Below are 24582 nucleotides of genomic sequence, written 5' to 3'. Positions count from 1 at the left end.
AGGAATATCACCTTGATTTATTATCCAATTATATTCAACATCAATTAGGCTAATTACTGAATACTGTGACCCCTTTGGGATATACCTCTTTAGACATCTCAAGCCACTAGAAAGACCCCAGAAGTTCCCATCTAAGAAGACCACTAGCTTAAAATCCCTAAGCTACCAGAAAAGACTGAAAGCATTTTCTCTTTATTTATTATGTCATAGACTTCTGAGGAGATCTCAAGGTCTTGCCTTCCATGTCATTATGGACCCAGTGGTCCTGGTTCTCTTGTATCTTCACAAAACAAATAGTCTAGCAACTACTAGAACTAAGGAATTAACTTTTCATCAGCAAATAAATAAAATATGTTGGTGAGACAGGGCTGTTATTTAGTGCCTTCCCCACTTCTGGACTAGAATACCTTTGCTGCTGTTTTGATTTACGGTAATTGTGAAGCTAAGGAGGGCAGTGGTCATGTTAGGGCTGGAACATAAGCCATGTTGTGTTTTGGATAGGAGATATTTTTAGTGAGGTAGTTGATAAGCTGTGGAAGTGCACCTTTCCAAGGTATTTGATACTGATTTAAAATGGAATAAAGTATGTATGACATTCTTCAGGTGGCTAGGACATGGTTTTCTGTTATTGAACAGCTTATTAATATGGAGATAGGGAGTACCAGAACATCTGCCGCTAGTTTTAGATATTCAGGTGGCAGGTTATCAGCAGCCATTGTTATTTATTTTAGATTATGTGGCTGTGTGCTGTGACTTCTCTCAGCAGTTGTCAGGGTTGTCTTATTTAATGCAGTACATACCGCCATGTGCCATGACTTCTCTCAGCAGTTACTGGGGCTATCTTATTTAATGTAGCATATGTGGCTACATGATGGATTTTTCTCAGTAGTTGTCAGGGCCATCTTATTTAGTGTAGCACATATAACTGTGTGCCATGACTTCTCTCAGCAGTTGTCAGTCATTCTTGTATTCTCCTAAATTAATACGTGCTACATCAGGCTTGAGCTGGTGAAATATCTGCATTGGTATTACTGTGTTAGTGGGCTGTTAGTGATATTATAAGTTTCACAAACCATGACTCCTGCCCAAATAGCCTTTATAGAACTTTATACCTGCATGGGGATGGTTAAAACTTACCTTTGTTTTTGTACAACTGAAAGTTACTACTCTTGTGCAGTAGAGGGTATAATCTTTTCAAATGCTATGTGATGTTGTCTTTTATGAAATTAATAAACAACTGACATAATCAAGGATTAAAACATGCCAGGATGTAGAATGTATACTTAATTGTGAGGCATGAAATATGGATAAATTTTTTCAGCTACTCAGATACTGCAAACATGTATGTTGCCAGTTAATATCCTGTATGTACAAATGAAATGAGCATTTTTAATTTAAAATAAAGAAAAAAAAAGAAATTAAAACATGAATAACACAAAATGCACATTAATTTGGTCACTTTTCATTTTGGACATTTTAAATTGAAAATCTATATGTAATATTTGAACTTTGATTTTTAAGTATTTAATTACTTGCACACTTTGCTTTGTTGCAATTGATTTATTTTTTAAATAACGGCCATACAGTGTGATTGTAAAACTATGCGAAATGAACACAGAAACAAAGAACCACAATATCTTTATTGAACTTTCTTCTCTTTCTAACATCTGATGTCATTCATACAATCTAATAACATATGATATGATTTTACATGAAACACAATGAAGTATTAATTAAATGAAACAAAGAAAATAGATATTAAACCATAAATTTCAGGCATTGGCATATTGTATCCTTTATTGAAAATCCGAAGCCTAAATTCAGGTTCCATGGTCAGATACTCCTGATGTTCAGTACACAAGGAAGAGATCAAGGGTACTGATAGTTACTAATTTGAAAGTCATGCTCACTAGAATATTTCCGTTAGATGATGTATCACATGTGTTAGCCCTTGCATCTTGCTCTATTCTTTCTCAAGAATGTTGATTCCAGAATGACTGGTTCACAGAGTCAGCAGAAGATGATTCATTAAGATTAGTAAGGCCTATTATTACAGAAATATTAAGTTCCTCTTCACCCTTCCAAGTGACTTTAATTTCAAGGCCTCAAACTGCATATAAATACTGGGCCAGCAGATTAAGAAGACCAGAGATTTCAGTCAGAAACAACAGAGACACATTTTGCACTGTATTTTTGTAGGTCTGTATATTAACACCTGAGGAATGTGATCTATCTGGAGATCACATTTTCACTAACTATTATGGGCAATGGGGAAGCTGAACACATAAAAACAAAATATTATATTTTGTCTGTGTAACTATGGTTGTAATCCTTTTATCTTCATTTGATTTGAGGCCATTGCACATTATGTAAATAGTTCATTTACCTTTTTCTTGTTTGATTTGTAAAAGTTATTAATTGTTTAAAAAAAATTGAATAAAATTATCTGAAAAACAAAACAAAATATCTAAAAGAATGGTATGATTAATGGTCATCAACATACATGGCTAGTGCTGATAGTTCTAGTCAAATGTCAGTTTTATCTATGCCATATAAAATGAATGATAAAGAACTAAAAAATAGTGATACATACTTGTATGCACTCCTCATTCTTAGCTACAGGGAGAAAATGTTTAAAGGTAAAAATGACATGTAATACATAACCATAACAGCTCTACTGAAAAGAAGAAATCAGGAGCTTAACAACTGTGATTCTCAGAATAATGTAAAATTCACATCTGCATTGTTATTGTTCTGAAAATAAAACTACAGCAATTTATTATATCTAGTATGCAAATCCTCATATTGTCCAGTGAGAAGATTGCAGTATGTCAAGTATTATTCCTTGACCTAATTTTTTCATATGGAGATAAGCTACTGAATGCTCAGACTGTCATTTGCAATGATAATGACACAAAAAGAGCTGCATGCCAGACCTGAATAAATGAATGGAACTACAGAATTAATTATGCTTTTTTTATGAAATGTTTTATTCTACATTGAAATCATTCTCCAAAAACTACCTATGTAGAAAGCAAAGCCATTCACAGAACCAAAAAAATTAAACTAGCAATTACCTGTACAGCAGCAAAAACTGCAAGAGCACAAAATAAACTGTAGAAAGTTATAAAACGTAAAACACATTCAACTGAAATTTAACTCAAACTGCTAGCATTTGCTTTCTGGCAGAATACAAGCCTCTCTTCTGGCATCAAGAATCAATTGCTATAACAATCTATTTTAACAAAAACTCAGTAACATGATCTTTGTACTTAGAATCATAAAGTCCTAGTAAATTCTTAATACGTTTTCTTTGCAAACTTTTTGTATAAAAATATACATAAATAAACATGTTTACACTGGTCGGTAAATCATAAAAGGATTTAGCAGTAATTTTGGAACATACTATAAGTATTTCTTCAGGCATCAAAAATCAACAACAGAGCAATAAATTTAAATAGGAACTTTGTTTAAATTGATTTGCAAATGAAATTGATTCTTGAAGCCTAAAGAATGATTTATACGCTTAGAGGTAGCAGTATATCTGATTAACTTTTAGTATAATATATTTTTTAAGTTTTTATAAGTTTTACAGTTTTAGTGTTCCTGCAGTTTCATGCCACTCTATAGTTAAGAGGACCAAACCACAAAAGGAGGGGGAGTATCCATATTCATCAAAGATACCCACACCTCCAAGTTAGTGGCAACGCACAAAGCATCGGAGACCATCCAGGTGCAACTAACTATAGGCAAAACTGCCTTACAGTTTGTAGCATGCTACAGACCACCCTCTCAAACTCAGGAACCCCACACAGCCTTCCTGAAGACACTGGAGAGTATGAATGTCTCTCCAAATACCATCATATTGGGAGACTTCAACTACCCAAACATAGCCTGGGAACATTACTCAAGCCCCAACACCCTAGCCCAAAGGTTCCTAGAATTCATAAACTCAAATGCGATGGAACAACTAGTCACCTTTCCCACAAGAGGAGACAATATACTAGACCTGATCATCACAAACATGGGGACAAAATGCTCCACACCGGAAGTATATCCCTCATTGGTAAGATCAGGTCATAAATTAATCTCACTGGAAATCCACATCCCACCCACCCCCCCCCTGCACAAAAGACCACAGTGAAGAACTTCTCAAAAGCCAACTTCACACTTCTTAAGACTGAAGTGGTATCCTTCAAGGCCCCTGGGCCAGTGGAAACCACAACCCACATGGCTGAATCCTTTACAAATGCCTTCTACGGGCACCTTTAAGAATGCATGGATCATGCAATCCCAAATAAAACCAAGACCCATTCCCCCAAAGGCAGGCGCCCGGACTGGTGGACCCCAGCCATAAACAAACTTTACAACAGAAGGAGGAAGCTACTACATGACAGAGCAAAATCCCTAAAAGGGAAGGCATCTCTGATCAGTACTAGCAAAAAACTACGATCACTCATAAAATCATCCAAGGCCAACTTTGAGAGAAAAATCGCAAAAGACACAAAAGACAATCACAAGGCCTTCTTTAGCTATGTTAGAAACCTGGGTGGAAACTCCCAGATATGCTCAGAGTTAGTCGAAAATGACACAAAATACACTGAACCCACTGACATTGCCAACATTCTGGCAGACAGGTTCAGTGTAAATTTCTCCTCCCCCTCCCCCCCAAAAGGAGAAATAACTATCCCAGCAGAGTGTAGCCTCCCTAACATCTCAGATGCCCAGGTGAGAGCCACCCTCTCTAAAGCTAAAAACACAGCATCAATGGGATCGGACAGTGTCCCAGGCTGTGTGCTACATGAACTCCAAGAGGAACTAAACCCACACATAAGGCTGCTGTTTAATCTTAGCCTTACTACAGGATACGTACCCAAAGAGTGGCGTACGGCAACAGTGGTCCCACTTCACAAAGGCGGTGCTTCTACGGACCCTGGAAATTACCGCCCCATAAGCTTGACGAGCCTGGTCTGCAAAGCTATGGAGAGGATCATTATGGAACTCATAAACAAAGACATTGGGGACCTACAGACATTGGATCCTACCCAATTTGGCTTTGTCAAGGGCAGATCCTGCCTTTTGAACTTGGTCGACTTTTTTGAAACAGTCACTAAGGCCATTGATGAGGGTAAGGCAGTTCACACAGCCTACCTTGACCTTGCAAAAGCCTTTGACACAATACCACACTCGGGCATCATAGACAAACTCACCAGCTTAAATGTAAACCCATATGTCACAAGATGGGTTGCAAACTGGCTCAAGGACAGAACCCACAGGGTCAGAGTTGCTGGAGCTATGTCAGACTCTAAGCCAGTCACAAGCAGTGTCCCACAGGGCTCAGTCCTGGGACCCCTCTTGTTCGGCATTTATTTTTCCGAGGTACAGGCAAACATAGGAGGATTGTAGCTGAAAGTTCGCAGATGACTGCAAACTGGGCGCCATAATTGATACTCCAACGGACACAAACATCCTTCAGAGAGGCCTCATAGAAATGGATAATTGGTGCCAGAGCCATGGCCTTAAGCTGAATGCCAAAAAATGTATAGTCATACCCTTTGGGAAAAACAAAGTACCCACAAATTACCACATAGGTGGTAATCCATTAAGTACGGAAGAGGTAATCAGGGACCTAGGGACCCAGGTTGACAGTAACCTCTCATTTGACACTCACATTGCCAAAGTGGTTAGGAAGACCTTCTATATTGCCCACCTTATCATGAAGGGTTTCACATCTAGATCAAGAGAGGTCATTGTGCCCCTGTACTCTTCTCTTATCAGGCCAATGATTGAGTACAATACCCCATTTGGGATGTATCTTACCCGACACCTGCAGCAGTTGGAAAGACCCCAAAAGTTCCTCACCAAGAGGATAAAGGGTTTTAAACATATGTCATATGCTGCCCGACTGAAAAAACTCCAGCTCTATTCAGTCGCATACCGCCTACTCAGAGGTGACCTGTGCCTGATGTACAAGGCCATGTCCAATCTGGAATTAATGGACATGCTCCACCTCAGAAAATCCAAATCCATCAGAGCCACAAGAGCAAGAGACTTAAACCTCAACACAGAAATAAATAGGACATGCTGGAGGGACAGATTCATAACCCAGAGGCTCCCTAGACTCTGGAACAGAATCCCAATCCATGTTAGGCAGAGCTCCTCACTAACTCTATTCAAGAGAAATCTTGACGAGTGGATGGGAGATCGTAGGTTTACCGCGGGGGTCATCTCTGTGTCACTACTAGACAGAGGCACAGTAAACTAAACCCTAAATGGGCGTAGTATTCTCATCCTAAGGGGTGGTGAAAGCCACACACACTCTGGCTAGGCTTATAAATGTCCTAGGGCAGATAGCCTAGTACAAACCTATGAACCTATGAACTGCTAATTTACTTCTTCTTTCGGCTGTTCCCATTAGGGGTTACCACAGCAGATCATCTGTTTCCATTTCTTCCTGTCCTCTGTATCTTTCTCTATCACACCAACCACCTGCATGTCTTCTCTCACCACATCCATAAACCTTAACTTAGGCCTTCCTTTTTTCATCTTACCTGGCAGCTTCATCCTTAGCATCCTTTTCCCAATATACCCAGCATCCCTCCTCAGCACATGTCCAAACCAATGTAATCTCACCTCTCTGGATTTGTCTCCAAACCGTCCAACCTGGGATGGCCCTCTAATATACTTATTCCTAATCCTGTCCACCCTCGTTACACCCAGTGCAAATCTTAACATCTTTAACTCTGACACATCCAGCTTTGACTCCTGCCTTGTTGTCAATGCCACTGTCTCCAACCCATATGACATAGCTGGTTTCACTACCCTCTTGTAGACCTTCCTTTTCACTCTTACTGGTACTTGTCTGTCACAAATCACTCCTGACACTCTTCTCCACCCACTCCATCCTGCCTGTAACTACTAATTTACTACTGTAATTATTCTGTGAATTAAAAATCCAGCTATCCTTTGACAGACTGTATTTAAAACAGCAGATAAAATTGATGCAGAGTTGTACAAACTCAACATGGACTTTCACAGCTCATACAGCTGATGCACGCATGACTTGTGGTATCATCTTCGTAGGATCAAACTTGGTTGAACATTTTGACTGACTATTAAAATCTGGCTTTAAGTACAGTCAGGTTATGAGACTGTTGAATCGTGATTTTATATGCCTCTGGCATGATTGAGAATATCTGAAAAGTATTTAAAATTCTAGTTAAATTAATATACAAAACAGCAGAAACAGTATCATTACAAGCTGTTGTAACCTACTGATTTAGCATCATGGTGGAATAAAAACATCAAACAGCTGTTGTCAAGTCAAACATAGGAGCCTAAAATATGAGTGCTAATGAACAAATGACATTTAGGAGCTAACATAACTATCCTCCACTGAGTTACAGAGGGATGTACTCATACAACAAAATTAATATATATGTGTGTGTGTGTGTGTGTGTGTGTGTGTGTGTGTGTGTGTGTGTGTGTGTGTGTGTGTGTGTGTGTGGATATATATATATATATATATATATATATATATATATATATATATATATATATATGGATCTACTTTCTTTACTCAAAAGTATGTTTTAATGAATTGTACTTACCTGAGCTGAATCTACCAAAGCTCCAATTCAACGAACAAATGGCCTGCCAAATTTCTTTCCCTTTGAAAGGAACTATTTGGCCACCATGGTAACCAAACAAAACAGAGGAAAAGTAAGCCCACCAAAGAGGGATTCTTCACCCCCCATGTGGGGGACTTCACCCCAGCACTCCCCCAACTTAAATATACCAACTCCAAGATCACACTACATGGAAGAGATGGCACAGTTCACCATGGTGGCCAAGTGGTTCCTTTCACAGGGAAAGGAATTTGGCAGTCCATTCATTCATTGAACTGGAGCTTTGGTTAATAAGTATTTATATCTATATCTATATATATATATATATATATATATATATATATATATAGGGCAGACTTAACAAGCAGTCAACATGCTTGGAATTTAACTGTGTATAACTCATAAGTATGGCCTACAGACAATTACTAAACTAGGCCATGGTTCTATTATTGTCTGTGCTGCATGTATTTCAGTATATTTCAGGTATTCATGTTGGGACTGCATTGATTCTCTAAAGATAATTTTTTGATTGTCATCTAGGGTACTGTTTATAGTAAATGGAAGGAGTTTGGCCAGAACAGTAGTGAAAATGCTTCTCTTACTTTTCAAACAAATGTAGTGGGATTGTTAGCATCTCTCTGATGCTCTATATCACAGAAATAATAGTGACCTTCAAAAGGAAAACCTCAGAACACAAAATCATTTTTTTCAACATTTAAATCTTATTCAACTAAGGATATAATAGAGACATATGGTTTGATAAAGATGAAAGTGAAGATAATATTTCTAAATTATCCATTTAAGTTTTCTGTGTCACCGATCTTCTTATCTGAGCTGCATTTGCTGTATTTCATTTAGAGACCCAAATCCTAAGAATGAGAGAATTTACCGGAATGAGAAGAATGATGATGATGCAAGAGTACGAAACCTTAACATACTGGTCCAGCACATTAGAACTTTCTATCAGGTATGACATTGAGATTATTCAGGTTTAGCTAATTACAACAACATTAACTAATTAAAGCTTATTTGTACAATGTTGTACATACACAGGCTCTGCAAATAAATATTAAAACATGATAACTGCTTAGAAGTACCCAGAATGTTTTTCAGCTTCAAGTGACTGGATTTGGAATCTGACTTCTTTTATAGACATTCCAGTGGAATTACTGAAAATATGCCCTAAAATGTATTCAGTGACAATGACGGAAAAATTGCAAACAGTATAAAATGCTAATAAGTAAAAAATTAAAACATTATGTGCATTTATGATTCTCATCTTCATACATACCCATATGATGTTTAAGTATGTGTTACTTCATTGCATTAAAGAAGCATCCTTATTTTATCTTTATTAATTATATTACATTTGCTTGATGGAAGGGGATAGCTCAGAGGATTATGATGAGGTCTCTGATCATAACCAGCTTATTCTATATTTGAGACAGAGATGCCAAGAAGTTCACCTCAGCAGTGAGGCTCAAGAGGTGAATCTTAGCATCCATGTCAAAAACCAAAAAGCTAGGAATGATCATAGACTCAGTCATAATTTTTTTAGTACATGGAGCTTTATCTTCCTCAATTTGGCCTGCACTGTCTTCTGCTATTCCCTAGCATGAGAACCAATCTTAGGTCTTAGGTGTTCTTAACAAGCTTTTGTTAAGCATCCATAAGCATTACTAAGGTTGAGGCTCCCACCAAGAATACTGTTAATAAATTTATCTTTTTCCCAGTTTTGAAGCATAACTGCTCTGCTCCATCCACTACAAGACTATCATATCTACTCTTCAACTACATTTAATATTCCTCATTCCATATAGCCATTCCTGTTCAGTCAACCAAAAAAGGTAAAATAGGACAAAAACAACCTTAACGTGTTCCTGACTGTTCAGTGTTTATTACATTTTTGTCTAATCTTTGCCTGGTGTTGTTTGCCTCTGATGTAGCCTTTGTCAAGTTTTTGGAGTTTTTTTCCATTCCTGTTCAGTGCCTGTTAAATGTCTCATGGATAAACAGTCTACCACCCATTGTGCTGATCAGTAATATGGGCTTATAGTCCTCACTGTGAATAAATTTTTTTCAAGAATCAAGGAAAAAATGGTCCCTGCAGTCTTGACTATGCTCCTCATCTCTTCTCTTTCATTTGTGGTCAAGACAGCCTCTTTCCATCACCTTGATATGACATTCTGTGCTCATTTCATACCCCCATATGTTCTGTTTTCTGCTGAGAAGAGCTTTAGCTCCTCTAGTCACTGGTTATAGTCTTTCATGCATCCTTTTGGTGTCCTTTCTCAGTACTTATTTCAGCAGGTTGATGGCCCTCTTCTGGAATGGATTCTAAAACTCCAAACGGTATTCCATGCATGGGTGAACGAAGACCTAGCAAACCAAAAATATTATCTTTTTGCTTCTGGTTTGTGTCCTTCTGAGGACACATACCGACATTATCACTTTGCAGTCCAGTCCAGATTTGACTAACATCCTTCGATGCTCTCCAACAGTATTGCTATCTGTTCTTCTAGCTGTTGTTTGACAGAAGGTTTGATGCGGCCCATGTCTCCAGCAGTATTGCTATCTGTTCTTCCAGCTGTTGTTTGACAGAAGGTTTGACGTGGCCCATGTGCCATACTTTGCATTTCTATACAACTGATCTTTCACCTTCTTGGTCATCCTTTCCAAATCCTTGCACAGATACTCTTCCTTTGTTCGCTGCTGCTGCACCTAACTTGTGTCATCAGCAAAGAGGTTGATCTTGTTCTTTATTCCTTCAGATAGATCTGGAACCAGAACAGATGTTTGCAGTACTCTGATGATGCCCTATGACACGAGGGTGAAAGCGCTTAGTTCCATGGTTTCGCTGTTCTTGTTTTTGGTCTTGTGGTCCTGTGGTGTAATAAAGACTTTATTTTAACTTCCAACGATTCAAGGTTACTGGGATTTCTTTGGTTACTAGTTTTTACTTCGTGATTTGTTACTTGCAGTACTCCTCTTCACTAGTTTTATTGCTGACATAGCTTTTCTTTTCACACCCTTCTGTGTCTTACAGATCATCTATGCAGCAATCCATTTCCTTTATCTTGATCCTACCCATCAACCTCTCCAGTGTTCCTTGCAGACAGATATGTGGGACTGAGACAAAGGGTTCAGTGATTTCCAAGTAAATGATTTTTATACTCTCTCATCAAGTTGTCCTACAACACAGTCATAAAGTTGAATCAAGTTTGATTGTGGTCTTGGAGAGTTGCAGTCATTTAAAAAGGTATCCACCTTTCCCCTCATGTTCTTTACAAATCTTTTCCTGCCACTGCTGTTAAGCTAATATGACTTTGGTTTCTTGGATATTCCCTGCAATCCCTTTGTACAGCCATACCACATTTGCCTTCCAGCTCACATGCAGTTCCACATTGTACAGTGACATAGTCACCCTTTATGAAGTTTGCATGCACACAGCCATAATTCTTATGATTTTGACAGGTAGCCAGTCTAGTTCCTCTGCTGTATTCTTCCATTAGCCTCTAAGCCTTTGACACCTTTATTCCAATGTCTGTCCCCTGCTATCTCCTCAGTGCATTTCCTTTTCTTCAGCATGGCACAGTCCTTTTGCTTTTCTTTTAAAGGATTAATCTAAACATACACTGTATACATCTTTAAGAAAGTTCACTTAATGTCTTTCACCAACTTCATTTCAGCTTGCACCTTTGCTGCTATTAACTTGTGTATTACCTTTCAGATTGCCTCCTACTAATGTGCCTTCTCCACCTTATCTGTTCACATCTGCCACCTCTTGTTTGCCCTGTCTTTTTCCCTAATTATTAGCTTTACCTACCTGTGTGCTTCTCCTGTTTGTTCCCTTTTGCTTCTTCCTCATACATCATCACTGGCCTGTTTCAATAGTTTTTTTTTACACCTTCAAGGCATTTTCAGTTCCTTAACTCAGCTTTGTTCCTGCACCCAAACTTGCATTGAACAACTTCATTAATATCCTACACAGAGAAGAGGAAATGTATCTTCCTCAGACTCTGACCCTGTCTGCTCCTATTGCCCTTTCATGGAGTGCTCTTGCTCCTTCTGTCTAACATTACATTAGATGTTCATTGGTGCCTGTGTGCACCACAGCATGTCTACCCTTTGGTGTCCACATGTTTCATCTCCTTCTATGTCTTAGTGTGTCTGAGCTTTGAGACCTGTTTCACTGTAGTCTGGTCTTCATGGTACCCTTTCCCAAGACTCTTTAATTCCTTGGTGACTGAGAGTCGTATCACCAAAACTATGTTCTCCGTCAGCACGATGTCTTTCTGCTTTTCCATTTCCTGCTTCATGTCCTATCCCTCCTATTTGCAAGTGTCTCGCTCCATTTCTAGTATCCTCACCCATCCTCTCTGCCTTAAGTATTTTGTTCACTCCCTCCAATGTGTTTGATTCCTTCCCCACCCCCTGCACTCTTCCTGTAAGCCCTTTCCACTGTTTATCCTTAAAATTCTGTTCCTAACATATGGCTAGTTGTCCTTGTCATGCCGCTTCCTTTTTGCAATCCTTGTGAAGTTTACTTCTATATGGCCAACTCTGACTCTATCTTCCTTTCAGTTTATTTTATACTTTAAACTTCTCTTTAGTAGTTTAGAAATTAAATAATACGTGAAACTGATTTTACTGAAAACTCAAAGATATACAGCTGCGACACTATTCTACAAATGCATGATAAATACACTTTCTACCTAAAAAGTCTCTCCATAAGTTAAAGAATAATTTGACAATATTACGTCTGGATCATGCCCTTAAATTTAAGTAGGTGTATATAATAATCTTAAATACTATAATGTGCTTGTAGTATTAATGTAAAGCCATTCTACTGTTTCACGTGCAATCTAGTCAACTAGTCATTCTGGAGCAACTACAGATGCAAATGGATTATTTGCCTTATTCACTACCAGAACAGGGTAAGAAAAATACCTAGAATTTATTATCAGAGGTCTGAATGTAAGACAGTCAGTTAGATAATAATATTAGGCTTACTTAATACTTTCAGTGCTATAGCCCACTGTGTACTGTTATTTATTTTTATACATAGAAGCTGAGAATAGTGGGAGCATTGTAGACTACAAAGGACACAGCTTACTATATTACTGGTGGGACTAAGGCTGGATAAGCCCATTAAATCTCCAAAGATGGCTGCTGTTTTATCATAAATAAATCATCCACAAATGCCATGTTTTTTTTTTTTTATTTTTAAACATCTTTATTGAATTATCACTTGTGACATAGGCAGATTTATATTTATACAACAGTAATAAAACTGAATTAACAAATTAACATTGACAAACATTATACTTCACATATATTGCTATATATCATATAACCTAAGCAACATTACATAAATTATTCAATTCCTGTCCCTTTTTTAAACAAGAAACCATGTTGCCCCAGAATGACATATAGCTGTGACATCAAAAGTGACGGATTTAAGTATCTGTAACATATTCTTCTCAGGTAGTTTTTTTAAATATCAAAAGGAAGGTGAGATAATGTTTGTTTCACACTTCTGGTGGCATTTTATTTTGCCCAAAGTTGAATTTAGTGAAACTGTTTTAACTCTTGCGACATGCAAACATTTAAAGTGATAGGATATTTTTTAAAGGTTCTGGAAAATAAATTTGATGGTATGTTTGGAGGACTCATTTCTTCAGTTAATAAAAGTGTGTTAATTAAGGTGATTGACTGTATCTCTATAACTAGTCCAATATTGGTCCTTGCATTTTAAGACAATTATATGTTCCTTAGTCATTCACTTCAGGCTACTAATTATTACTTCATGAAATTGAAAGTACTTCTTCTGCAGTAGGAGAAATATATTCAAGGGGGAAAAAACCCAAAAAACCATGGCACAGTATCAACATCTGACTGCAAGACAACCAGGTGACTCAGAGCAAGAGTTCAGTTAGGAGGATGTGGAGTGTTGTTGTAAAACTACCTGACAGCACAGGGAGAATACTTGTCTTGTTCTGGATATCAGTCAGTTTGAAATATTGGACAGTAAGTGATGAGACCACAAATGGAAACTTTTTTTCTTCTGAATGATTAAAAAAGGCTATTAATTCCTGCATAATGATTGTGATGAGATAGTATGAGAATTGTAAAATGTTTAAATTGGTGATGATGTCACCAGCAGCGAGCTTTCCCAGTCAATTAATAAACAAAGCTGTAATCTGAATGGATGCCAGTTTGTAAAGTATCACTGAATGGCACAGTGCCATGCCATAGAGAGTTGCAGCCCTCACTTACAGATAACCTGTGTTTGAATAGCAGTGCAAACAGTGTAGAGTCTAGGTAGGGGAGACGGGAGTGAGTGGCCATAGAGATCTCACACATACCTCTCAATAGTACCTCATTAAGAGGAACGTATTTCATTTGAGGTCTTAAAAAGTTCATGTTCCTCGAAGTTCCACATTGAAAGGATCTGCCACACATTCAGTGTTATAAAGTTTTTAACTCATATCCATGGTAAATAGAAATGAACCATATTAATTCATTAAAAGTTCTTTTTTATAAGTAAAACCAGCATATTTTAATTATCCTATGAACTTCCTAGTTGAAGTTGCTAGTAAGCCGTTAGTATGTGTTCCACATTTTAACCATTTGTTCCACATTATGAGGGACAGTGTTCCTCATTTTGGAGATGGAAGTTTGAAAGCGCTGATCTCACCCATACTGAGGGGAGATGGAGGTATCTTTGGCTTAGTGCATTAATGTTACTGCTCTCACCACGACAATGATGAGAAAAATAAATTAATTAATTAATAAATACATACATGCATACATACGTACATTCCACTCTGAAATTCTAGTAAGCATCTGCTTGCTGCAAATACACCAAGCAATTAGCTAAAGTTAAAGCATTACACACGGAGCTAGTCAGTGCTTTACACGATTGCAAATGTAGTATTAGCATAAACTAATGCTGACACTATACTCCTTCCCATACCTCTCAGCTGACCAGTACTTTGCAAAATGCCCCTGATTTTGAGTAATATTTTTGTACTTTTTCCTGTAAAAATCTTGATTTTCTGGTAAATCACTGAGGATTATAGTTAGTCAATAATGCCTGACATTAGAGTTTCATACTTATCGTTAAAAAAGGCATGCTTATGCAAAACCCATAGTTCTGTTAACTTTTAAATTGAATTAGAGTAATATTTTACAGTTGCCCATAATTTTGTCCCCTTGCCCCTTCATTATTTTGTCTATTTGCAGAATTTTTGAGCAAAGTTGAACGGTTTGCTCCTGCATTCACTTGTGACAGCTTGAGAAGCAAATGGGGCCTTTACATTGTTTTTACACTGAATATAAAAATAGGTTTTCTACTCTTGATACAAATGTAACAAGCAGCTTGCTGTGGTTAAACTGCCAGTTGCTGGGAGCTTTAGCCATGGCTGTAAATGTAGTATCAGCAATCATAAATGAATGTCATGGTGTACTGTACTCCTGCGCCATCAGCACCTGCTGATTGTGCCCTATGACAAATTGCACCCCAAGGCAGCTATCCTCTTTGTTCTGGCCTAGTTAGAATAATGAGGGAAAAGGTGGTTGCTCTCTTGAATAACTGTAGCACAGTTTACCACAACCAGTAAACTTCTAATACTCATTTCACTACTTGCCCCTGAAATCTCCCCACTCTAACCTAGTACACATCTTGCACTCTTCATATCTCTCTTATCATCCCTTCACTCTGCTTACTACTCATCTTTTCCTCCCTCCCTATTTTCTGTCTAACCCCCTCTTCCCCTTACTTCCTCCTACCACCATTTACCTTTGACCTTATGACCTGCTCTTTTCTACCTAACTCTTGAGTGTATCAATTCTTTTTTAATTCTTTCTTCTGTCTTTTGTCCCACACTTATTTAGTGCTAATTTCTGATTTATATATTTGTATTAACAGTTTGATTTATGATAGTTTGAATATTTATAACAGTTTGACTCATATAGTCTTTAAATTGTCTGTCTATTCTATTGTATATAACACATTACTGTTTGGAGATTTTCTCCCCGGGCCTCCGCTGAAAATGGACATGTATCCAGTCAGACTATCCCGATCAACAAATGTAAAATAAATAAATAAATAAATAGAAAGGGGGTCTTTTTGGTCAGTGTATAGTCATAATTTTCTTAGCCTTCTTTGGAATCTGGAGAAAGACATTTGTTAAGGAAAAACTAACCTGTGGAATTCCACAGTTCACATCTCACTGCTTAATGTTAATTCATTATGTTTTAATAATTGAAACACTGCTGTTAAATTGGTATCATGTTCTGCTTATGAGTTGCCAAACACAGTTATGTCAACAATAAATCTTCTGACATTAGTTTACTTTGTTAATTTAGCTTTATTGTTCTGCCACTGAAGTGAGGTCAAAGTTAGTATCATTCTAGAATGGAGAGAGGACAGAGTTGGGATAGCAGCAGAAAGACACCAGAACAGGAAGTGAAGAGGAGGTGAAGGGATTGGGTACCATTAGGGAGAACAACTACAAGGACCCAAATGGGCTGTCTCCTAGAGCCCTCATGGATCCGGCCAGATATCCTGACAGGGATATTGAAGAGATCACTAGTTGGGTCTATGTTAAAACAACGAAAACTGAAAATATTGAACACTCGGATGAGCGAAAACGCAGGTAAGTGACATTGATATTGTGAGATCGCAGTACAGTGAAGATTGGAAAATTTGCCCTTTCCTCACTGTAGTGCGATTTCAGAGTTGGAATATATTTTTAAGGGGGGTGGGGTGGGAGGTGCAGCCCACCACAATAGCAATTTCGAATATATGTGTTTTCACTCATCCGAGCGTTCAATATTTTCAGTTTTCATTGTTTTAACATAGACCCCACTAGTCAATGCAGATAAGCCCAAAGACCACATAACAGCAAGTGTGGCTCCATTATACATGGGGTAGAGGGAGCAGGAATATTGTTGGGAATTACAGGCCTAATAGTTTAACAGCAGTGGCATGGAAAGTTGTGAAGAGAATGCTGAAGAGAAATTTAGTTGCTTTCCTGGAGAAAAGCTATCTCCAGGACAATAAGCAAAACAGGATCATGGCCAGAAAGAACTGCCAGTCAGACCTGATCCATTTTTTTATCTAGGTTGCAGGAGAATTTGAGAAAGGAGTACCACAGAAGCATTTGATATCAAAACTGATGGGATATGAAGCAGAACCACATCTGAAGAACTGGATTACATGAAGGATAGGAGACAGACTGATGTAATGAAGGAAGGGTGCAAAGAATAAAAACATGACTAATGAACCACTGCAAGGGGTGCTTCAAGGTACAGAACTCTTCACTGTGTTTGTTTTAAACATCTGAGGGAATACAAGAAAGGAATATCCTCTTCAATGACACTGCAGAAAGAAGTCCAGCAGTGGAGGATATGGGAAAAGTTCAAGGAAGGATTTGGAAAGACTGACCATGTGGTTAGAAATGTGACAACTGAGGTTCAATGCAAACAAATGCAAAGTATCTCACTTGAGTCACAACAACCATGTTGCAAAGTATCATCTGTGAGAGTGAAACTGATGGCAAAATGGCATGAACAAGATCCAAGGGTGCAGTTCATACCTGGACACAGAGCTGTAACTGACTCATCTGGCACTTGGCACTGTTCACAAATCTGTTGCTCCTGCTCCTCAACTTTTTAAGAGAAAAAATGAGCTGGATGGTGCTTCTAAAACTCAGGAGCCAGCCAACTCCTGTTTCTGCACCCTGTCCCTTAATTCAGCTAACGAGCAAAATAAAGTACTTCTACTTCTAAATCTGTAGCAAGCAGCTTGTTACAACTTATAGAACACATGCATGAAGCACCAAAACCCTTCAGTGCCACAGAACAGCAGTATCTCAGTTCATTTCTGCTCTGGCACTCAAAAACACTGGCACAGAAATAAATACCAGTAATGTATTAACGATGGATCAGCATACCCTATTGCACCCACTAACACCCTGCACCTGGGGCTAACACCCTCCACCCCACCCAAGATATGCTACTACCTCAACTGAACCATCAGGACTGGAGTGAAATGACAGTGGTAGAAGTAGAGAAAATTAGGGGATATATTTTCAGAGACCTGACTACAGAAGTGCTCCTGGTCTTATTTAAGTTTCTGATGCCAACAATTCTGAACATCATTTTTTTTACTTTTTATTCCTTTTACAACCTTGGAATTAGTGAATATATAGAGACATGGGTGCAAAGCATCTACATGGGAGTTGCAGGGGAGCTTGTCCCTACAAATCAGGAGCTTAAACATCTGATTTTCACTGTCATCAATGATCACAACTTGAAGACTCACAATTTCATCCAAATCATGGAAACAAGGGCAGAACATGGCTAGGCTGGTACGGGCTGGGCCCTAGGGTCATTAGCCAGTAACTTCCTATGATTCTATGATCAGTGTGGAATATTGTAGAAGCAAAGATGCAATTCTTTGTTCTACAGACCCCCTCTGTCTCATCTTCCAGTTATTCATTCTGGCTATGGGGTTGCACCATATTGTAGAATATATAAAACGGGGGTGGGGTGCAGCTTTTCATTAAGAAAACAGTGGACTTGCTCTGCCATAAAAGAACTTGTGAGCATAGCAACATACAAATAGCATTCCATGTAGGTCCATGTTTTCAGATGACTCAGAGACATTTCACTGGGGTAATACTGTATTTTACATCATAGTATTTATGCGAGTATTATCTGATAACATTAGTAAGTTGGCCATAGTGTTGTACTATGTAGTGATTATCTTCCCTCCAAATAAGTTTTAGACTCAGTTTATCAAGTTATCAAAATGAAGAAGATACAATGATGTCATGCCCAAGTTAAATATACTGCTCATCATACTTGTAGATTTTATTTTGTAATATTTCTTCTTTTCTAGTGACAAGAAGATATTGGATTGTACAGTCAAATGCTATACCCAACTCTAGCTTCTGACATGACTTCTCTGGAAAGACTTGCTTCTGAACTTTCTATATAATAAAAATGAAAGGAAGAAACTGACTGCAGTCTACATTAAAAGTTCCGAGTGCAATTATATATGAATCTTCACATCCTGGCAATACACTATAGAAATAAGATAATAGCTAACAGGAGAGATTAATGTATTTCATTAAGTAGCAGAGAGAAAGATGAGTGTAGGAGACAATACAGATGAGGTTCGAAGAGATGATAAACTTTCTGTTTGTCTCTGCACTGGTGCACAAGTGGCTTTAGTTCAAAAGTTTAATACTGTGGTGTGTTTCACTGCAGTACATTGTGTTGTGCAAGCCTGCAGAAGGCTTTTATAAGCTTTTGCCCTATTCTCCACTGTGTTGCAATTGTAGAGTTGGTATATATAATTTAGGGGGACAATGGGGGGATCCCTACACGGAGAGTACCAGAAGGCTTTCCCCTGCAAGAAAAAAAAAAGATTTTTATGTTTTTCACTTCATCATTTCTGATATTTAATTTTCTATAAACAGAGCTGAAAAGGTGTAATTCAATAGCTAGTAGGTAAACCCTAGGAGACAGTATGGAAATTTACTGTCTAAAGCATGTTTTGTCTGCAGATACTGGACTTTCATTACAAAAACTATATGCACAAGAAAAGGATTTCAGACACTGTTTTAGATTTTTAAACCAGACAGAAACACAGTTCTATATTCACCTTGTCACTCATTCATCCTTCTATATTAAACCAGCAGTTTATCCAAAAAAAATAAATAAATAAATAAATTAAAACACATGGTCAAAATGAACTAAAGCTTGTTCCAAAAATCAATAGAAGTAATGCAGGGACCACTCATCGGTAACACTCCAGGCCATTACAGGGCACTTACAACAAGGGACAGCTTGGCAAGCTAAGAACTTGGTTATATTCAACTGGACGTATAAGAGAATTTAAGTACCTTTTTATGCACTTTTTCTTTTAAAAAATACAGTATTTAAATTGATTTAAACTGTGTATGAAGGAGTGTTGAAGGAATTTTTAACTGGTTATTCTGCTCTTCAGTAACTTGAACTAAAAGCTAGTGTTGGCTGAATTTTGTTATTTGCTAGTAATTACAGGTGTGGGGGTAGCCACATTCAGTGATTTCCTGTCCTTGCATATTTAAACTGGTGCATGTGAAATAATTCCTGCTTTAAAACTTCAGCTTGGCAAGCTAAGAACTTGGTTATATTCAACTGGACGTATAAGAGAATTTAAGTACCTTTTATGCACTTTTTCTTTTAAAAATACAGTATTTAAATTGATTTAAACTGTGTATGAAGGAGTGTTGAAGGAATTTTTAACTGGTTATTCTGCTCTTCAGTAACTTGAACTAAAAGCTAGTGTTGGCTGAATTTTGTTATTTGCTAGTAATTACAGGTGTGGGGTAGCCACATTCAGTGATTTCCTGTCCTTGCATATTTAAACTGGTGCATGTGAAATAATTCCTGCTTTAAAACTTCAGCTTGGCAAGCTAAGAACTTGGTTATATTCAACTGGACGTATAAGAGAATTTAAGTACCTTTTATGCACTTTTCTTTTAAAAATACAGTATTTAAATTGATTTAAACTGTGTATGAAGGAGTGTTGAAGGAATTTTTAACTGGTTATTCTGCTCTTCAGTAACTTGAACTAAAAGCTAGTGTTGGCTGAATTTTGTTATTTGCTAGTAATTACAGGTGTGGGGTAGCCACATTCAGTGATTTCCTGTCCTTGCATATTTAAACTGGTGCATGTGAAATAATTCCTGCTTTAAAACTTCAGCTTGGCAAGCTAAGAACTTGGTTATATTCAACTGGACGTATAAGAGAATTTAAGTACCTTTTTATGCACTTTTTCTTTTACAGTATTTAAATTGATTTAAACTGTGTATGAAGGAGTGTTGAAGGAATTTTTAACTGGTTATTCTGCTCTTCAGTAACTTGAACTAAAAGCTAGTGTTGGCTGAATTTTGTTATTTGCTAGTAATTACAGGTGTGGGGGTAGCCACATTCAGTGATTTCCTGTCCTTGCATATTTAAACTGGTGCATGTGAAATAATTCCTGCTTTAAAACTTCAGCTTGGCAAGCTAAGAACTTGGTTATATTCAACTGGACGTATAAGAGAATTTAAGTACCTTTTATGCACTTTTCTTTTAAAAATACAGTATTTAAATTGATTTAAACTGTGTATGAAGGAGTGTTGAAGGAATTTTTAACTGGTTATTCTGCTCTTCAGTAACTTGAACTAAAAGCTAGTGTTGGCTGAATTTTGTTATTTGCTAGTAATTACAGGTGTGGGGGTAGCCACATTCAGTGATTTCCTGTCCTTGCATATTTAAACTGGTGCATGTGAAATAATTCCTGCTTTAAAACTTCAGCTTGGCAAGCTAAGAACTTGGTTATATTCAACTGGACGTATAAGAGAATTTAAGTACCTTTTATGCACTTTTTCTTTTAAAAAATACAGTATTTAAATTGATTTAAACTGTGTATGAAGGAGTGTTGAAGGAATTTTTAACTGGTTATTCTGCTCTTCAGTAACTTGAACTAAAAGCTAGTGTTGGCTGAATTTTGTTATTTGCTAGTAATTACAGGTGTGGGGGTAGCCACATTCAGTGATTTCCTGTCCTTGCATATTTAAACTGGTGCATGTGAAATAATTCCTGCTTTAAAACTTCAGCTTGGCAAGCTAAGAACTTGGTTATATTCAACTGGACGTATAAGAGAATTTAAGTACCTTTTTATGCACTTTTTTTTTAAAAATACAGTATTTAAATTGATTTAAACTGTGTATGAAGGAGTGTTGAAGGAATTTTTAACTGGTTATTCTGCTCTTCAGTTATTCCCACCCACTCGCCCTGTTTTTGTTTTGGTGTTAATCTTAGTGGCATTGAAACTGCCCGCCCTCAGCCTGCCTCTGGGCCCATCTCATTTGCTCACTCAACTGAGTGCAGTGAGATCATATTCTGATTTCAGGCACTCCTACTGTGTACAAAGAGAGCATCTGGGAAATAGAAAAAAAATTAAGCTTATTTCCTGCCTTTCTTGTTAAGTGGTACAGACTATTTGTAGGCTTCTGAGCCCCCAAGCCCTTCTGTGTTTGAGGGAAGCCTTCTAGCTTGTTTTTTTTTTTCTTGTAACTAGCCAGTTTTCTAGTTTCAGCACTCAAATCTGTTTCTTTGATCTCAGCACTTGTTCAGAAAAAAAAAAAAAAAAAAAAAAATTCATCTGCTTTTACTGTACTTGTGTTTCTACCTACTTCTTTTTACTTTTGCATCATCTTAAAATACTCAATTGTATTTATTACTGCTTGGTGTAACTCATTCTAAGCCTTTTGGTTTAAACACTTGGGCTTCGGACCAGTTAGTTGTTTTGCACTGAGAGGTTTGTGGTCTGCACTGTTGTGGCAGAACAGGTAGCTTACATCCTTCTAGGTTGAGAACTGCTGATTGAGGGCTCAGTGTCTATTATTCTAAAAGTGTATTAATTCTGGTTTAAGCACTTGGGCTTTCAAGCCAGTTATTTTACATTAAGAGGGTTCGTGGTCTGCACTCTTGTGGGAGGAGAGGCTGGACTCTGCCCTTCTGAGCTGGGAATTTCTGGTTAAAGGCTTATAGTGCATGCATATCTGAACTGTTTCTTACTGAAGTTGAGTGCCTTGTTTGCTGTGGCATAGACTGGATTCGGGCCTGCTGGATCTAGCTTTGTTTGTGTAACTTGAGCACTAATCCAGACATTCTCTAAAGTATTCAATGGTATTTATTACTGCTTGGTTGTAACTTGATTAAAGTGTAGCTATCATTCAAGTCTTTTGGATTAAGCACTTGGGCTTCAGACCAGTTGTTTTACATTAGGAAGGTTTGTGGCAAGCACTGTGGTGGCAGGACAGGTAGCTTTCATCCTTCTAAGTTGGGAACTGCTGATTGAGAGCCCAGTGTCCAAGTGTATTAGTTCTGGTTTAGGCACTTGGGCTTCAGGCCAGTTATTTTACATTAAGAAGGTTCGTGGACTGCACTCTTGTGGGAGAAGAGGCTGGACTCTGCCCTTCTGAGCTGGGAATTTTCTGGTTAAAGGTTTATAGTGCCTGAATATTTGAACTGTATCTTACTGAAATTGGTTCACCTTGTTTGCTCTAGCATAGACTAGATCCAGGCCTACTGAATCTAGCTTTGTTTATATACTTGTTGTTTGTTTGCTTGTTATTTCCCTGGAAGCTAATTCACCTAATATAACTTCTCAGCTTCTGTGGATCACTAGTGATATCTGCATTGCTTACTGTACTTATTTCCTTGTTTCACTTGAAAGAAAGTTACTGTTTGTCGTTTTGCATTTAGTTACTTGTATCACATTGCACTCAAGTTACCTGGCACTTGCTCACTAAAGCAATTATATAAGTCAGCACTAAAAATTAAAAGCACTACACCCTCACTCCCCACTGGCCCTTGTTTTCAATTAAGGATTTCCCAATATTATTCTAGCATGTCCAAAGGTCAGTTGTCAATCTCCTCTCCGGTCCAGCTGGTGAATCTGGGAATCTTGAGGCAATGTTATAACTGCCTCATGTACACAGACAACCCTCTCCTCCTCCCACATAACACAAATACTTGAGAGATGCAGCTATTTAGCCAAACTGGAGGCTGAGCTCTCTCAACTCAGGACTGGCAAGACCAGACAGGAGGAGAAGGCAACTACACACACCACAAAACCAGCCTCACATAATGCTACCACTCCACTGAATCAAACACATAAACACACAAAGACATACTCGGAGGCTCTGAGTAAAAATTTACCTAAACAGCAGAGGCCTCCAAAGCAGACACCCACACAACTGCTACCTCAAGACACCCCACAAGCAACACATAAACCACAAAAGCAGTGTGCAAAGCAGTCACAGCCCTTAAGGCCAAATACAACACCAAACATACTTGTCATAGGTGACTCCATAGTCAGACACACTGACGTCCCACTCACCAGGCTGAACAAGGAGAGGGTCACAGTAAGCTGCCTATCGGGCTAGAATCCGCCACATAACACAAGCACTGGTCACTCCACAGCAAGTACAAATATGACACAGTCATTGTCCATGCTGGTGTGAACAACCTGAGACGTACCTCCCTGGACTGCATGAAAAGAGACATAGAGGAGCTCTCTGATTATGTAGCCCAGGCAGGTATGACCCTAACCCTGAGCAGTATCCTTCCTTCACCAAGAATGATGCCACAATATAGAGACAAGATGATCAGCTTTAACAATTGGCTTAATGTCTGGTGTCATTCAAAGGGGATCCAGTGTCTGTCTGCCTGGGATGACATGCTTGACAAGCCACGCTGCGGCTTGCACCTGTCACCCTGGGATTCCGGATATTGGCTAAGGCTCTTGCCACCCCCATAGTGCCTTTTTTAGGCAAGGCTCAAATTCTAAACCTACCACCCTAGAAAACAAAAATGGGAAGAAATTGAGGGTAATGCTGCTCAATGCCAGAAGTCTAAATCTCATAATGCACGAGGCCCTTCTCAGTATGGAGAACATCGATGTCTGTGCTGTAACTGCAACCTGGTTCAAGGCTCCTGAGAGCACCCCGGCACTATTAGGTTTTACCTCATATCATGCGTTCCGGCCCCAAAACCCGGACGACTCCACAAAAGGAGGGGGTGTATCCATATTCATAAAGGATACTCACACCTCCAGGTTGGTGGCAACGCATGAAGCTTGGGAAACCATCCAGGTGCAACTAACAATAGGCAAAACTGCTCTACAAATTGTAGCATGCTACAGGCCACCCTCTCAAACTCAGGAACCCCACACAGCCTTCCTGAAGACACTGGAGGGTATAAATGTATCTCAAACACCATCATATTGGGTGACTTCAACTACCCGAATATAGACTGGGAACATTACTCAAGCCCTAACTTTCTAGCCCAACGGTTCCTGGAGTTCATAAATTCAAATGCCATGGAACAGCTAGTCACT

At 38.3% G+C, this 24582-nt stretch overlaps 1 protein-coding gene across 1 annotated transcript in view; it reads left to right on the top strand.

Moving 5' to 3' along the window:
• Positions 1–24582, top strand: part of LOC122805298 (girdin-like) — a 1431879-nt gene that overhangs the window by 479716 nt on the left and 927581 nt on the right. Inside the window, exon 3 of the mRNA XM_044075386.1 lies at positions 8487–8595. Coding sequence (XP_043931321.1) covers positions 8487–8595 — 109 coding nt within the window. The remainder of the gene's footprint in view (positions 1–8486; positions 8596–24582) is intronic.

This window comes from Protopterus annectens, chromosome 6.part1 (genome assembly GCF_019279795.1).
Source record: "Protopterus annectens isolate FY-2018-M chromosome 6.part1, PAN1.0, whole genome shotgun sequence".
NCBI lineage: Eukaryota > Metazoa > Chordata > Ceratodontiformes > Protopteridae > Protopterus > Protopterus annectens.
This window is presented reverse-complemented; position numbering and strand designations above follow the sequence as displayed.